The 15,975-nt window shown below is 43.0% G+C and overlaps 1 protein-coding gene across 7 annotated transcripts in view; it reads left to right on the plus strand.

Moving 5' to 3' along the window:
• Nucleotides 1-1,993: 1,993 nt before the first annotated feature.
• Nucleotides 1,994-15,975, plus strand: part of vps50 (VPS50 subunit of EARP/GARPII complex) — an 84,858-nt gene continuing 70,876 nt past the window's right edge. For all 7 annotated transcript variants that reach the window (XR_012957676.1, XR_012957677.1, XM_076106419.1 and 4 more), the window contains exons 1-4: nucleotides 1,994-2,156; nucleotides 2,644-2,712; nucleotides 9,321-9,443; nucleotides 11,022-11,093. Coding sequence is in view for 5 of the 7 variants with exons in the window: in XM_076106419.1 (XP_075962534.1) it covers nucleotides 2,124-2,156; nucleotides 2,644-2,712; nucleotides 9,321-9,443; nucleotides 11,022-11,093 (297 nt within the window). In the remaining 2 variants the exon portion in view is untranslated. The remainder of the gene's footprint in view (nucleotides 2,157-2,643; nucleotides 2,713-9,320; nucleotides 9,444-11,021; nucleotides 11,094-15,975) is intronic.

Here is a 15,975-nt window from a genome sequence, read left to right on the forward strand (position 1 = left end):
TAGAGGTCAGAATTTATTCACTCACTCTTCTGTTGTTTTCCTCACCTTTAACCACTTAAAGGCAGCAGTCTGCTTTCTGCTAGGATTCAGCTTTTTCCCAAAATATTATGTTGTCACTCATGTACTGAGTGCTTCCGTTCAAATTTATATCCAATGCTTTAGCACAAAAATATCCAAACAAGCTAGAAGATCTAGCATTGAAACTTTTAAAACTTTTAAAATAGAAACATTTGAATTGATTTGGCCCTTAGGTGGTTTATTTCCAAAGAAAACTATGGACTTATTAGGTGAAACTAAATAAACGAAACTATGCAGACATTATTACTTTAGAATATTGACAATATATGTCAACAAGACAAATTATTGCACATACAGTATGTTAGTTTGCTTGTTCGCTGGATAATAAACCTGAACTTCGGACTGAGTCATAAAGTGCTGCAGCACTCAGTATGAGGTTCATAAGCATGCTTCTCATGATGCTCCCCTGCAGAACAACAAGCACTTTATTGAATCTAGCTCTAATTATAGCTGATGAACTGACCAACTGAGTGTGCAGTGTCTTTGTGGTGGCATCTCCGGGTAGGGGTTACCATCTGTTCCGTCTCAGTGTATGCTTTAAGGGAGGCGCCGCACTGTGGATGACTGTCTAACAAACAACAGAGGAGTAAATTCACCTAAGGAGAGAGACCTCACCTTCATTTGACTGGGAAATAGCCTGAGGCTTCATTAACCAGGAACTAGAACTCACAGTGCCTGCTGTCTGCTGCATGCTTCCTGCTTTTAACCAAGTGCTGATTGCAATAACACCCAAGGGTGCATTTACAAAACAGGCTGAATGGGTTTGCATGCACCATTTTTGTAATTACTTTTAACGAGACAGAGCCAAGTCTAATTACTTGCCAGAGATAGAGCTACATGGCATTGGGTCATGGATAACATGACATGACATGTATTATGTATTGGTAATCGTAACCTGTTTGAGACCAAACAAGATGTATTTAATAACAGTATTTGTCAGCAACTAAATATCATATCTATTATACAAATACCGAAAGCTACAGTCAGTTGTGGTACTTATGTGCTCAAGTATACTCATATCCCTAACTTGGTTAAAAGAGGCTATAAAGTCCATCAAAAGTACTGCATTCAAAAAAGTATAAATATTGATTATGTAGAACAATGTCCCATGTAATATAATAATATAGGATGATTACAATTGATGCACTCACATGTCAGCAGCAATTTAATGTTGTAGCAGGTGTAAGACAATCAAATCTGATCAACTTTAAACTGTTGGGAAGTTTAATTGCATCATGACTTATAAAATGAGCACATGTTTTCAACATTGTGGCCTTCTTAAGCACAGAAATGGGCCAAATTAAGTCGGTTAGATTCCACTGTTGGCTGGGAAAAGAGAAAATGATATATAGCTGTGTAATAAGATCAGTCAAGGTAATTTCAGTACAACCTGTGGAGCAATTATAGGCCTTTTTCAAAGTCGACATCTTGACACAACATTATCCTAACATAACATAAACAATCCGTTCTGTTCAAGTGTCAAGCCATGACAGTGTGACAGGGGACTCAGCATGCACTGCAGGACCCACAGCCATCATTCGTTTTACAGCTGTGTTTTTCCTTCCGTGACATGTCAAAATGTCTCACCTGACACCTACAGGTAACTGAGAGAACAAAGAAGTAGAGTAAGTTTTTCAGGGAGGCAAAAATAAACCTTTCTGTCTAATATTCTATTCTGTGATGTTAAATTACTACCATCCAGTGGTGCGAGACAGCAATACATGTATCATGTTATTAATGTTTTTCAATACTTTTGTATATAAGTTTCATTATTTTTTATTCAGAACACCATATTCTTTCAATTTAATCCAAATATTTTAATTTTTTACACTGGTGAGATTCTGTCAGCGGTCACTAGCACGCCTCCCTCGAATAAAACTACCTTTCCCAGCATGCTTTAGGATTGTTCTCGTTCCTGCCGTACCGGTCACGTGTCGGTCAACTATGGCTTCCTTCTCGTAGTGATGGAGGCGCATCGTTAACAACAAAACAAAAGCTGCGAATTTGTTCATTTATTTGTCCAAGTGCCACAAGTTGGATTCACAATGCAGAAGATCAAGTCTCTCATGGCCCGGCAGGTGAGCAAAGCGGCGCCACAAAAACCATTGTCTTTGACAGCTGCAGGTAGCTAGCATGCTAGCTAGCTAGGCTAACTGGCGAATTTGACAGCTCATCGTGTGGCTCATTAAAGGGCACATTCAGCCCGAGTAACAACAGCTTATTTAACGACAGCACAGCTACGAGCTGTTTCACCCACATTAAGTGTAGTGACAGGAATACCCGCGGCCCAGTTGTAAGAGTTTACCATTCAGACAAGCACAACAACAGTGCAAACTGGGCGGTTAGGGAAGTTCTCATCTTGCACTGCAGTAATGTTGCACTCATTGGTTCACCACTGCACAACAGAGCATATCGCTATCACAAATCTGTGCGTCGGTTCCACTTGTTCCTGTATGACAAGCTATGTCACGACGGGGACAGGTTCCAACTGTGTAAACCCGTTTAGGTTACTTGACGTTTTTTTGGGGCTTTTGAAGTCTTTAACAGTGACTCTTATTTTGACAGGGCCTGAAAAGCCCCCAGGAAAGCATGGCAGACCTCAGTCCTGTGGAGAACCTGAGGATCCCGAGCAAGGTAAACTGCATGTCGAGGCTGAAGCATTTGTGCTGCATATCCTAATACAGTCATCATCTCTCTCAAGTTGACCACAGCTAATGACAGCTATCACAGCTAATTCAAGTAGTAAAAAGGTAGATCTACCTGTCCTATGTTTAATTATATTCACTGTGTGGTAAGATCTGAGTAGCTTAAAGCTACCTGTAATTGTTGACAACTGAAACAAGGCTGCTGTATGTCATACCTTTCAAAACACTGCATATTATTAATAGAAGCCAAGTCCAGTCAAACTCAGAAGCAGTTACATCGACAGTACTGATACAACCAGATTAAATGGTTTTATATTTGAATTAGTTCTTGTATAATTTGTGAGTCAGACATACTGTTGTTCACAATGTACTGTATTAATATACTTTGAATTGCTTCCTGTAAATCGGGTAAATACCACCTACTGTTTTCTATGCAAAGAGACCGATGGCTCCCATTTCTGTCACTTAAGGACACGCTTCACATCAATCTCAACACCAGGAGTGTGATTATAGTATTATATGTTATAGTATTTTAGCGTTTTTTTTTTTTTTTTTGCATGGCAGCGTTTTCAAATGCAATCAGTCATGCTTAGTCACAGGAACTATTTGTCATTACCCACTTGTACAAATTCAATTTGCTAAGAGCAGGCCGAGCGAAGCATACATACGTTATAGTGGCTCTCTATAACGTATAGTCACTAACGTGGCTGCGTACAGTTTGGAAGGCGACCAACTCCAATTATTCACAGTGCAGGGTGATATCAGGTGACGTTTAATCTCTCTCCTTTTGAAAGACTGGGGCGTTTAACAGGTGGACATTGTTTTTGATTGTTGTTCCAGTTTGGCCTTAATGTGTATTTTCTGCCTCGGTTGAAAAAACACAGCAACAGATAAGATTAAAAGGAAGTGCGCTTTTCTGTCAATTCATCTATGAGAGTTGAGAAAGATGAAGCTGAGAGTTCTGACATTTTTTAGACGATATACAAGTCTGTCGTTGCAAACCTGTTGTTGCAGAAAACCACCCAAAGACGCAGGTCAAGCTCAAGCTCAAGATAAGATAAGCGGCCATTTTATTCTCCAGGTGTAATGAGAGCATGGACACAGAGAGGAATGTCTCAGGAAAGATTAGTCTCTTCTCATTGGATGCATGGCTTTGGGATTGCTAACAGGTAATTTGGCCAAACTGGATATGTAGACATCAAACACGCTGGTCGTAGGCCTGAAATATTCACCTGTGTTAGCATCATGGCCCACAAGAATGACTTTTAGTATTATTGCACCGGCTTCTTATGTGATATGAGGCACCGTAGTCTAAGCAGACAGAAAAAAATGGGATTATATGCACTTCAGCCTGCCTCTATATATTACAGATGAATTAAGTCTCCTGTGTGTACTGCAAACACCTGCTTATTGTGTGCTCAGCCAATACACGGGTCCCATTATTTGATGATACGACGCACTGACTTTATTTACTTTTGCCGTGGGGCCTTTCAGCTTTCAGGAAAGATGAAATAGGAGCCCACGCCGGCTTTGTGTCCACCGAAACCTACCGTCCTCTGTGATTAAAGGTGAATACTCCTCTCAATATGTTACGGCCACTGCGGGGGAACACTGCGTAACTTAACCCACCGCTCTGTTCAGCAGAGTGAGACCAAGGTGCCTGGCTGCATGCGTGTATCTTCATTACTTAAGCTGATACTGACTGCCTGGTACCAGCTGTGTGTTTCCAACCATTTTAGCCACGATTCACATCATTTATCATCCTCCAGGAGCTGACAGCAACATCTGGCTTGCAGGTGGGGGAATTGAGAATTGATGCTGTCAAGTCAATATTTAGACATGACTTGTTGGGTCGATGGAGTATGAATGATATGCAGGGTAAACATAAAGATACACCAGTTAGCCTGAAGTTGTAGATTTGTTTGTGTGTGTGTGTGTGTGTGTGTGTGTGTGTGTGTGTGTGTGTGTGTGTGTGTGTGTGTGTGTGTGTGTGTGTGTGTGTGTGTGTGTGTGTGTGTGTGTGTGTGTGTGTGTGTGTGTGTGTGTGCGTGTGTGTGAAGGCAAACGGACTGCCATTCATGTAGCGCGTGTATCCAAAAGCACCGATTTACAAGCACACTTGACATGCTGATGTATAAAGTTAAGGAGCCAATCGGTTAACTGATTGGCTCCTTCACTTCTGCTCTACTTGTGACCTCACCAGAGATAGCTCACTTGGTTTGATGTAGTCAGAAACAGGAAGTGGCGACTGATATTTTCTGCAATTTTTGCTCAGTTCCACATGATACCGTGCAGCTGGTACTGTTTTGCAAAGACGTCAACTGTTGAAATTGAGTTGTAATTTGAATAGATCTACCTGTTTTTCCCTGTTCTGGTGAATGCACTTAAAACGACTGGTGCACTTTTGTAATATGGTTTCTATTATGCAGCGTTACTGTGCGTAGCTGCTTCGGGGTGTAAGACGAGTCTATTGATAGTTATGTTATACGTTATGTTTTGTGATACTGTATAGATTCTCGACAACGCTGTACATTTTTAATTAATAGTTTACATGCAAAGATTAAAAAACTCACAATACATCGCCTTGCTTACAGTACAGCAGTATAATGAACGGTAACCCCCGTACCATGATGCGTATTGTATCGCCAGCCTCTTGCCAATAGACTTAATGGCTGCTGAGGTGAACCGTTTGCTTTGGCTCCTCTCACAGATGTCAGGTCTGATATATGTGCAGACAGAGGTCAGAGGTCACACTCTTGGCTCTCTAGCAGCAGTTTACCCTCAGGGGGGGAACCTTTCTCTCAACGACAGTCTGATCCCCCTTCGTTCACCTGCGGCCCTTCACAAATGTACGTCTCCGTCTGGGCAATGAGCCAAGAGCCTACATTTAATAACGGTTGTGTGAAAAACAAAAGCTAATTTCTATAATAAAATAATATACATCATTTAAATGGCTCCAAGCTATTTTTTGATCGCTTTGATGTTTGTTTTTTTCTTACATTTTGTCAATTTCTCTTGGTTCCTGAAATGGTATAAGCTGCTCTGCGGGTTCACACGAAAACAAACAACCCTTTTATTTATCATCCCAAACCTTTTTGTTCAAAGCTGTTGTCTTTCTGCGACTCACTTGTAATGATTTACTTGGCCGGTATTGTGCTGCGCTATATCTCTTAACCTCTTCTTTACAATCTTATATTGTGTGGCAACAAGACTTTCTTGGTATAAAATACTTCCTTCTAGTAATAAACTGAGGTGCAGGAAAATCAATATATCCCAACTGGTATATTGAGGCAGCCACAGAAATGGCCTCTGATGTGATTATTTCACAGATATAAGTAGAGCTAAAACGGTTTGTTGCAGCCCTGAATGGAAGAGTCACACAGGTTTAGTGAAGCACTGGAACAAGCTGGTACATTCTATCTGTATGACGCTGAGAATGTTTCATTTCACTTTGTTGAGGCTTCAGTTCCTTTATAACCTGCTGTTTAGTGCGCTGTGTACATGCAGTTACCATTTCCCACCAGCAGGGGTCACCACCAGCTCACCCATCACCATGTTACCGCATGAGGATTATTTATTCATTTACACAGGCCGAGAGCATCGCCTGCTCAATGTTGTAGTGCTTCCTAACATTTTAGGATGAATGTGATTGGCTGAGTGCCTCCGATGTGCAGTATGCAGCTGGGAGGAGGTTGTTAGTTTACACGGGCTTTCTTTAGGGGGGAACACGGCTCACTTTGACATTTCACACTTAGTTTCTGAGATACTGTTTTCTAATTATACGCCCGTTCACTCATCCAACACAAGACCTGCAGGACATTGCAGATACAGGGAGCCCTTTGCTTTTGACGCAGTGATAGATGGTGGAGAGTTACCGTTTAGGGAAAATATGATTACATACTGACAGCAGTGTTGCAGCCTGGATGTTGATGTGTTGATTGTGTCCTGATGGCCCAGAAGACGAACGTGTTGAACCCTTTTTGTCGGAGCAGATGTGGATATACATCAATATTCTGATCACAATGAGGATGTTTTGATTTGTTCATCTAATGAACGATTCCATGGTGGAAATAATTGGCCCTCCTCCCCGCCTCCTCTCCTCACGGGCTTTCTCTCCTGAACCTCCTTTTTTTGTTGATTCAATTTTCGCTGTCATCAGTGGAGCCCCTTTTTGTTCTGCAATTGATTTTCCTCATTCAGTCATCAGCCCTCCACACAAACATCCTCTTTGATGATGCTTGTTAAACGTCCCACACTTTGGATGCAAATATATTTCAAATTTCCGCAACGAGAGGAGAATTTCATTAATTTGTGATTGTGGGGGGGCTAAAGGGTGGGTTGTTTTCCCTCCCTCATCCTTCAAAGTGAAATTTGATCAAAGCCTCACGGCGGCTGATGTTGGGCGTCTGGTTTTGTTTTGTGCTCACGCAGCCGCAGGGAGAGAAAGGGATTATCTAACCCGAGGTAGCCTCTCAAGGAGTCGTTCACTGAAAGATGTTTAGAGCTCCGTACGTCACTGCAGGTGGGAGATGGGGGGGGGGGGGGGGGGGGAAGACGAAGACGGGGGAGGCACGGGGGAGTTGAATTGCTCTCACCGCGCAGGAGCGGCTTCACATCATTGTTTTGGTGTTTCGCTCATTTCTCGCTCTCTCTTTTTCTTTTCGCTGGAACTTTCGCCACCAGTGAGTCATCCACCTCACCCTCCCCCCTCCCCTCCCTCCCCTCCCTTCTCTCCCCTTCCCTTCTCATTTGAGCTGATTTGCTACCCTCCCTTTTGATGGCAGGAGTGTGATCCCCTACCTCTCTACCGCCCCTTTCCAATCTCACATGCTCACCCACACATTTCCCCCCGGGGGCCTTTGCTCACTCCTTCTTCTTCACCTGATTCAAACACGGCAGCGCACACACACTTGCCTGTAGGTCTGTGCATTTCACACACACACAGGCACAGACACATTATAATTCTTTATTACCGTCCTCACAATTAGCCTTGTATATAAACTGTATATATGGTGTATATAAAAAGGGACTCTGATTGTGTAACTGAATTAAATGAGTCTATGTTTTACTGTGAGCATTAAACTGGCACCAGCGCTCCTGTATAAATGTCACTCAGCAAGACGCACTTACCCGCCGGAGGCAGACCCGGTTACATGGGGGGGCCAGCAATGCTTCAGGGCCTCGCTGATCGTAGCTGTGGAAATGTTTGTGGTTAGGAAGGTGTGTAACGGGGTTTTCTCCATCAGTGTCTGCTAGAGCTGATGTGTGCAGATCTTTGATGTAGATTTCTCTATTTTTAGGATATTTGATGGAGTATGAATGCTTATAGGGGGCTAAAGGATTCCCAAGCCTCCCGTCTATTCTTAGTGTCATTGTGCTTTAATGGGCTGTGAGACTCAACATTACCTGAGATAAAAGATTCACACTCACGGCATTAATCCGCCTAGCATGCACATTTCCTGTTTATGGGATGTAATATAAGGCTGTATCAGAGACGATGCAGAAAGGAGACTAGCGACAGATCCTGAGTCTGTTGACTCCAATGGGAGAAGTGAACGTGAACACAGTTTGTGACCATAGTTACCTAAGTATATGTTTCACAAGCCACATATCATCCACACATTCTGACGCTAAAATGCCTTTTATTTTGTCAGAATGGAGATAATTTGCTTTGTTTCTCTGTCTCTCCGAGATCTGGCAACTAACGCCCGATAAGCTAACTCATTTAAATATGGCTGTTCCTGTTAGCTGTGTAAATATCTAATGTTATCAAACCTCAAGTTTCACCACCCAAAAACTACATTTTACAGAACAACGTGATAACGTTCATCATACTATCATAATGCAACCTCTGTACGTTATTTCGCCGAGCAGGACCGCACGCTTTCAGAATTTTGGCATCAATCCGTTACCGGAGGAGGCTTCTCGTGACGTCCCGAATAACGAGCAAAAATTCCACTCGCAGAATTTGGTTCGGCATCCCACGCTTTGGTTATCGACCCGTGACTATATCTCGGCTCATTTGGGAATAAGAGCTCAGAACCCTTCATCTAAAAGCCTCGAAGGACGCGCCGCCTGCTAATCGATACGGCTCTGATGTTTCTCTGAGGGGGGAATCCCTGTTGTCTTTTTTTTCCGGTCATTCCTTTCTTCTCGTCTCTTCCTCTCAAGGCTCTCCGCCATCCCCCCGTGACAGCTAGCCAATGAAGCAAGCCGCAATCTGCTTCCAAACGAAATGTTTTTTCTACTTCACTTTCCTTCTCCTTGCTCCTTGTTCTCTACCTCATTTTCATTCTGTCCTCCCTTCACAGTGTCCTTCACCCTTGCTCGTGTCCTTAAACTCCTCTGTACTATCTCCATTCCCTTTATTCTTCTGTCCCTCGGCATCTTTCCTATTTTTTTGTTTTGCTCTCTGCATTACCCCATTTCTTTCTTTGATTTTTTTCATTACTTAGGAAATGATGTAATTCTCTGTATTGGACCCTCTTCTGTTTGTGTCCCAGTGTTGTTGGAACTTTTTTCTTTTCAAGTGCTTACTTCAGGGACATCTTTTAACTCCACTCGTTCTCTCTCTCACTGTGTCTCACACTCGTCCAGGAGGAGTTGCGGGAGCTGAGGGAGCAGCCCATCGACCCGCAGGCGGAGCAGGAGCTCATCGAGAGCATCGAGGAGGTCTACTTCTCTACCGACTCCTTCGACATAGTGCAGCACGAGCTGGAGGTCAGATACTCTTCTCTGAATGAGCACGCAACATGCGCTAGTGACTGAATTAGCAGCACTCGCTTGTAAAATGGTGACAAGAGACTCCCAACTTCCCACGCCCCCTCCATTAAAAAAAATAATCCCATCACTTCTCAGCATTTCTGATAACAGCAATATTGCATTTTCTGATATGAACATATACGGTTACGGTATGGTTTCCTGCACCTTGAACCTCGCCAGAGTCGAAGCTCTTTCTCACCTGAGCTGCCGTTTCTTCCACTTCAGCGGAGCTGCGTACGCACCGTTGACATCCGGATTGATGGATTGCATCTGCTCAACAGAGGAAGGGTGTGAAATCTCATTAGATTTATCTTGGTATTGCTACACCATCTAAAATGAGACTCTCAGTCAAGGGGAAAGTAATTACCTATCATCCTCTGGGCCATGGATTTGTAATATCTTCTTCCCTGAGCAGAGTTTGTTTACTGTTTACTAAATAACGCCCTCCACCTTCTTGGCTAATCTTACTTATGATCTGGCAAAGTGTATTTCTTCGAGGAAATTATTTTAGTTTTATTTTTTTTCTAATGGAGGAAGAGCTAACAGGATACTTCCATAGTTCTGCTCTCAATTCAATTTCATTCAATTTAATGCAACTTTATTAATCCACAAAGGCAATTTGATTTGGGACACGAGTAAAAACAGACAGAGACAGACAATTACAATCAAAAGAAGTGTTTAGGACTGTGTTATACTGATAGTGTTGCATTTAAAAGGCAATGAAAGTAAGGAAATGGTCGACATCGAAGAGAGGCTTGGTCTCGCTTGTACTGAGTGACCTGAGGACGACAGGCCGCATGGTGGTAAATGTAGAGGAAACGTCTACAAATAGGAGCAGTTAAGAATCAGCCCACATTGTAGTTCGGCAACCAAACTGGAGATAGTTTAAGAGGGAGTGAGCCGTGTCCTCTTTTGAGGGATTTCCATGGCAGCAGGACCACCTCTTGGTCCCTGGTGTTCTCGGAGCTGCTGCAGGAGCTGCTCGGCGGGGTCCTCCAGAGTCCTGCAACAGATGCCATCAGGTCCAGCAGTCTTGTTGGAAACGGCGGCTTTAAGCCGCTTTAAGCCGCTTTAGCACATCCTGTTAAAGCGGAAGTGTGTGGTAGATGACAGAAGGCCGGCTTTGTGCGCCGCCATGTTGGATGCGGGGTCGGGCCTCTCGAAGCCGGTGTACAACCTTATTAGTTTGTTAGGCAGAGAGGAGTCACTGGGTTTTAGCTTGGATGACGGCCTGTGTCACCTCTCTGTTGACCTGTTTTTTTTCTCTTCAGCAGAGCTTTTAAAAACAGCCTTTCTTTTCTCACTAAGGATGCCTTTTGATTCTTTTATCTTGGATATTTATCTGTCTGACACACGCCTTTACTACACTGAACAGTAGAGACAATTGGAAGCAGCATGCAGCTGTGTAGTTTTAAGTTGAGCTTACAGTGTTTTTGTGGATGTGTCTGCAAAAGGGTTCACCTGTGTTGGAGGATATAATGTAAACAAACAAGGTTGTATATTTGAATCTGTGTGTGTGTGTGTGTGTGATCATAGAAACTACCGCCTGAGCTGAACCTGCAGGAGCTGGAGGAGTACAGGGACAAGCTGAAGAGACAACAGGCAGCAGTAAGTATCTCCCTCTTCCTCTCTCTGTCTCTCTCTCTCTCTCTCTCTCTTTCGCTCTCTCTGTGGGTGTGTCTCTCTCTCTCTCTCTCTCTCTCTCTCTCTCTCTCTCTCTCTCTCTCTCTCTCTCTCTTTGTACTCAGCTCCACCCCCTTGTGTCACTATTGGTTCCAAAAGAACAAGAACTCAATTCTTCAGTCCACAAACTTTGTATACACAGTCTGTGGTTGTGTGTGTGGTTGTGTGTGCGTGTGAGTGAGAGGCCAGGCAGGAACATTAACACCCCTGATTGGTTTTGTTGATGGTCGTTTAAGCTTAAAAGGGACTTGCAGTTCGTCCTTTGTGCCTTGCAGACTCCGTTGACGTCAGTAGCTGCAATTTTGTCGCGCTACACAGCAGGACCCTTTACATAGTGGCCGTCACTCTGAGGTCAGTCAGGTACTCGCAGTGTCAGACTCGAGAGCTGGCCGGTCAACAGATTCTATTTATAGAAACACGTGGTCGAGCAGTTCTTTTCCCATCTGCATCCTCAATCGTCAGTCTAGTGCAGATTGAGCCCACTTATCCTCCTTCCTGACAAGCTTCTGTACTTTCGCACACCTGTTTGTCTCCATCACTCCCTCAGCTCTACAAACTTTTTTTTTTTTGTGGTACTTTGGCACATCTATTCCCTCCACACTTCCTCTTATCTCCCTTTTTCATACACGCCGCTCCTTCCCCACCTCCCCCTCCTTTGACACTTTTGGCAGTTTCCCACAGAGCCATCTGTCAAGTTGGGACGATGCTGCAGAATTTGTTGCCCGTGGAATGGTGAGACCTACAAGTTAGAAACGTCCAGGAGTACACAAACGTACTGTCACACATACCCTCTCTCTGTCTCTCACTCTCTCTCTCTGGCAGTGAGCCCGCAGGTGCCTCATTGGAATAGCCACGGTAATTGGTCCAGTGTGCGGTCAGGCAGAAAAATCCACATCTATGTTTCTCGGCGAGCCTAAATACGCAAACCCTCTACCTCAATGCCCCCGAGGCTTTTGTAAAATATCTTATATTATAGCATATACCTCCTTTCATGTGTTTTTTAAATTATTTTTTATTTTATCGTCTTTCTTTCCGACAGTCATCATCTTGCTGTTGTACGTGTTTAATTCCACAGATGTATTCCCATGAGAGATGAGAAAGCAATAAATCATTACATACACATAGTGTATAGTGTACACAAATAGAGTACATATGCAACAGCTGTAGTGTACACATGTATACATACATTAGGAGCAAGACCCGAAAACCCCCAAAGCAAAACGAAATAAAAATGTACAAAAATATTCCGTATTTGTGTTTTTCCACTTTCTCACTATCCCATCAATCAGTCAGACATTTTCAGAATAATTACCAGGAGGTGGAGATTGCACCTCTTTCCATGAGGAATAATGGCTTTCTTTTGTTCTGCAGTTAATCATTTCAGCAAACACCGTGACTATCGTTCCAATCCCTGCTAAACACAGCAGATGTGTATTTAGTATCTGTAACCATGGAGCCTCATGCCATGTACATGTACCCTACCTGGTAAACACAAATGTGACACTCTTTTCTTGGTTGAATACGTTTGTCAAGGTTTATGAGGCTTGAATTACATTAAAAGAAATTTGAGTTTGAGATATTCTAGTAGAGCACGGCATAAAGGGGCTGCTGAATTTTTATTTTTCACATTTGAAAAAAAATCTGAATTAATTTGACAAATACTGCAAAAGATTCCTGCACACACGCTTATTGTATTGTGAAGTCGTTCATGTGGATGATTGTACGTGGGCCGATTCAACGAATGCATTCCTTTGTCCTGCTGCCACTGATGGAAAGACCGTCTCTATAGTTAAGCAATATATACGTGTGCATTCTTACTGGACACACACAGACTCTCTTACACACACACACACACCTACACACACCTACAGAGGCTCGTAGTCGTTGGTGTGTGAAATAGAGCAAAGCCCTCTGAAGAAGTGATAATAGTGCTTTCAGATTCTCACTATGAGGCTGCTTTCCTCCTGGCAGATGATACAGGTGTGTGTGTGTGTACTGTACCATGTGTACAGTATGTACTTTCCTCTGTTTGCCACCTTTTCTTCACTCCTGCTTGTGAGGAGCTGTCTATAAACTGGTGTGTTGACACATAACTATCCCTTCTCTTTACTTTTTCTGCTGTGGGGGTAGAAGATACTTCCTGTGCTATCGGAGAAGAGAACCACTGCCCTGTTGTTCTGCCACAGCAACCAAGCTTAATTGGCATCTTTAAAACATGCCTGGCAGAGGCTCGTCTCGGGGCGAATTGCCTTTTCGTGCAGCGAGACTTCGGCACATTTGATAAAAGTCTCGGTCCAGAAACCCAGCTTGGTTGCGTGTTGTTGCCAGAGTGCCCATGTAGACACACAGATGGTAGAGAACCTTTTAATTAATGTGACCACACACGCTTGTATCACATCTTTCGGCTTTTATTGACTGTATTTTTCATTTAAACCCTTATCTGTACCAAAACATGAACTTCTGTACTATAACTGACCAGTAATGCTTCTACAACATGATTCGTTTTAAAGTGCCGCCGGCCTTTTGTAGGTTCAGCTCATGAGCGGTATCGCAACATTTTGCCTTCTCATCTACCTCAAAGTGACTTTCTCCACAGAGATGTAGGCTTTAGAGGCGATGGTGATACCTTGGATGAACATGTTATATTTTTAATGAAACTTGAAAGCTAGAGATGACTATCCCTCCTGCAGCAAGAATGATTTTTCTCCCACCGCTCCGCTTTTTAAAAAGTAAGTAATGCTTATGCAACCTTTCCCTGAGCCTTTCCAGGCTGCCACGTTTCTCCCTGTGTTTCAGTCGGGCTGAAATATTTTTAGGCGACCAAAACAATTAACTTTAATGACCTGAAAACACTGAAAGTTTAAAAGTTGTAAGAAGAAGACACAAACAACTCCCGGGCCGGACAGCGCAGTGGTAGCAACCTGTCAATCACAAGGTAGCCCCGCCCTAAAGCATACCCTGCTTTATGGTCTATTTTACTCTAAATGCAACCATGATTTACTAAATGAACATCATGCTGTAATGAAGAAGATTTAAAACTAGCGATTGAGACCATAAGCTCATGTTTACAATGTTTACTGAGGTGAGAAGTAGAGTCATTTTCTCATTGACTTCTATACAATTGGACTTCTTTTTGCAACCAGAGGAGTCGCCCCCTGCTGGCCATTAGAAGAGTACCTTTTATTATTATAAGTTTAAGGCACTTCTACATTGGATTCACTTTCAGACCCGGAGGTTGCCACCTGGTTAAATTGCTGTGTTAGAGTAGATGCTAGGACCGTCGGCGTATTGCAATACCGCGCTAATGACAAGCCAACCGCCGGGAATGTTCATGTGACGAGGCGCTGAGCGTTTGTTTCTTTGTAAATGTAAAACTTTGGGTAAAATTCTGCGCTGTCAACTTTTCCCCAGCCGTCCAATCACAATGGAGGAGGGGCGGGACAAATATCACAAAGACCAATCGCCGCATCCTACACGGAGGCTACTAAGTGCTGAACAGCAACACTGCGCCTCATTGCCCTTGAGTGTTCTGCCTTCCAATGATAAAAAAAGTATTTAATTAGTTTTAAAACTGTCATATTTGTAATTTAAAAAGCGACAATTTACTTTATAATGGCGCAATAATACAGTGATAAGCCAATGATTGTCACCGCAGGGGGAATGCCTTCATGGCGACAGCCTCAGTGGTAACCCTCCCTGTTGACTTACTCTGTTTCAGTCCTCACCTCTCTTAATCTGGAAGACTGACCTTCACTATTACTTAGCTGCTCCACACTTTTCACTGCCACCAACCCTAATTAGTGCGAGCTAATGTAGCTCTAATTGCCTCATACATCTTGGCAAACACTGGCAAGGAGAAGCAAACTATTCAGACACATCTATTATAAGGCTGATGTATATCTGTACACCGCAGCCTTCCTGCTAATGAGCAAATTGTCCAAACATGTTCAATCTCTGTTATCAACGCTTGTGTTCGTTAGCTTTTTCATTCTAATAGATGATGTGCGTGAGCTGCACAGTTCAGTTTGTATGAGGCATCCGTCTCGGCCTGTCACTTCTTTTCTCCCTCATGGCACATGTCGGTGTCCCTAATGAGAAAAAATGCATTCATTGTCCTACTGTGTGTCTTGAGTTCATGATTGTTAATTGCCAGGCACTAGTTTTGGACGATATTTACTCCTTCTGCTAAATATTACATGCACTGTGCTTGCTTTGCAACCCGGTCGCTGCACAATTAGCTTCCATTAGTGTTTGTGAGGGCGGGCTGAGAACTGATGACTGTGGCCTTGTAGCCCAGGTAGGAGGGTTTGATTACTCATTATGTGTTCAGACTCTTTCTCTCCTTTTCAAAAAGTTTCGTGTTTAAGTCAGTGGGTTGCCAATAGGTGGCGTTATGGCCTAATTTTGGATGGTTGAGGGTGTGTCTTGGGATTGTTTAACACAATTCCATATTGTTTTTTTTGTCTCTTCACCATTTGCAATGTCTTACACGTCTTCTGAATAGCACTGAATCTGTTTTTCTCTTATTCATGCAATGGGATGTTAAAAGACACAAGACGGACACAGAATGAACTGTGGAACTACTGGATGAGCGTCCTTTTGTCTCTGTAATGAGCAGCACATTCACCTCTAACTTTGTAGCAAGATATGAAACATTTGAGCATCATTCACTCTTGACTTTGACATTTACATTAATTGTTTTTCTTGTAATTGATACATGAGGTCTAGAACTTAGCCCTCATTGAACATGGATGAGAATGTAACATTTTTTAGATACTCTTTCTGGTCACACTGGGGATCCTGTTTT

Source organism: Anarhichas minor, unplaced genomic scaffold, assembly GCF_050575085.1.
Source record: "Anarhichas minor isolate MPS153535 unplaced genomic scaffold, ASM5057508v1 ptg000033l, whole genome shotgun sequence".
NCBI classification, from domain to species: Eukaryota; Metazoa; Chordata; class Actinopteri; order Perciformes; family Anarhichadidae; genus Anarhichas; species Anarhichas minor.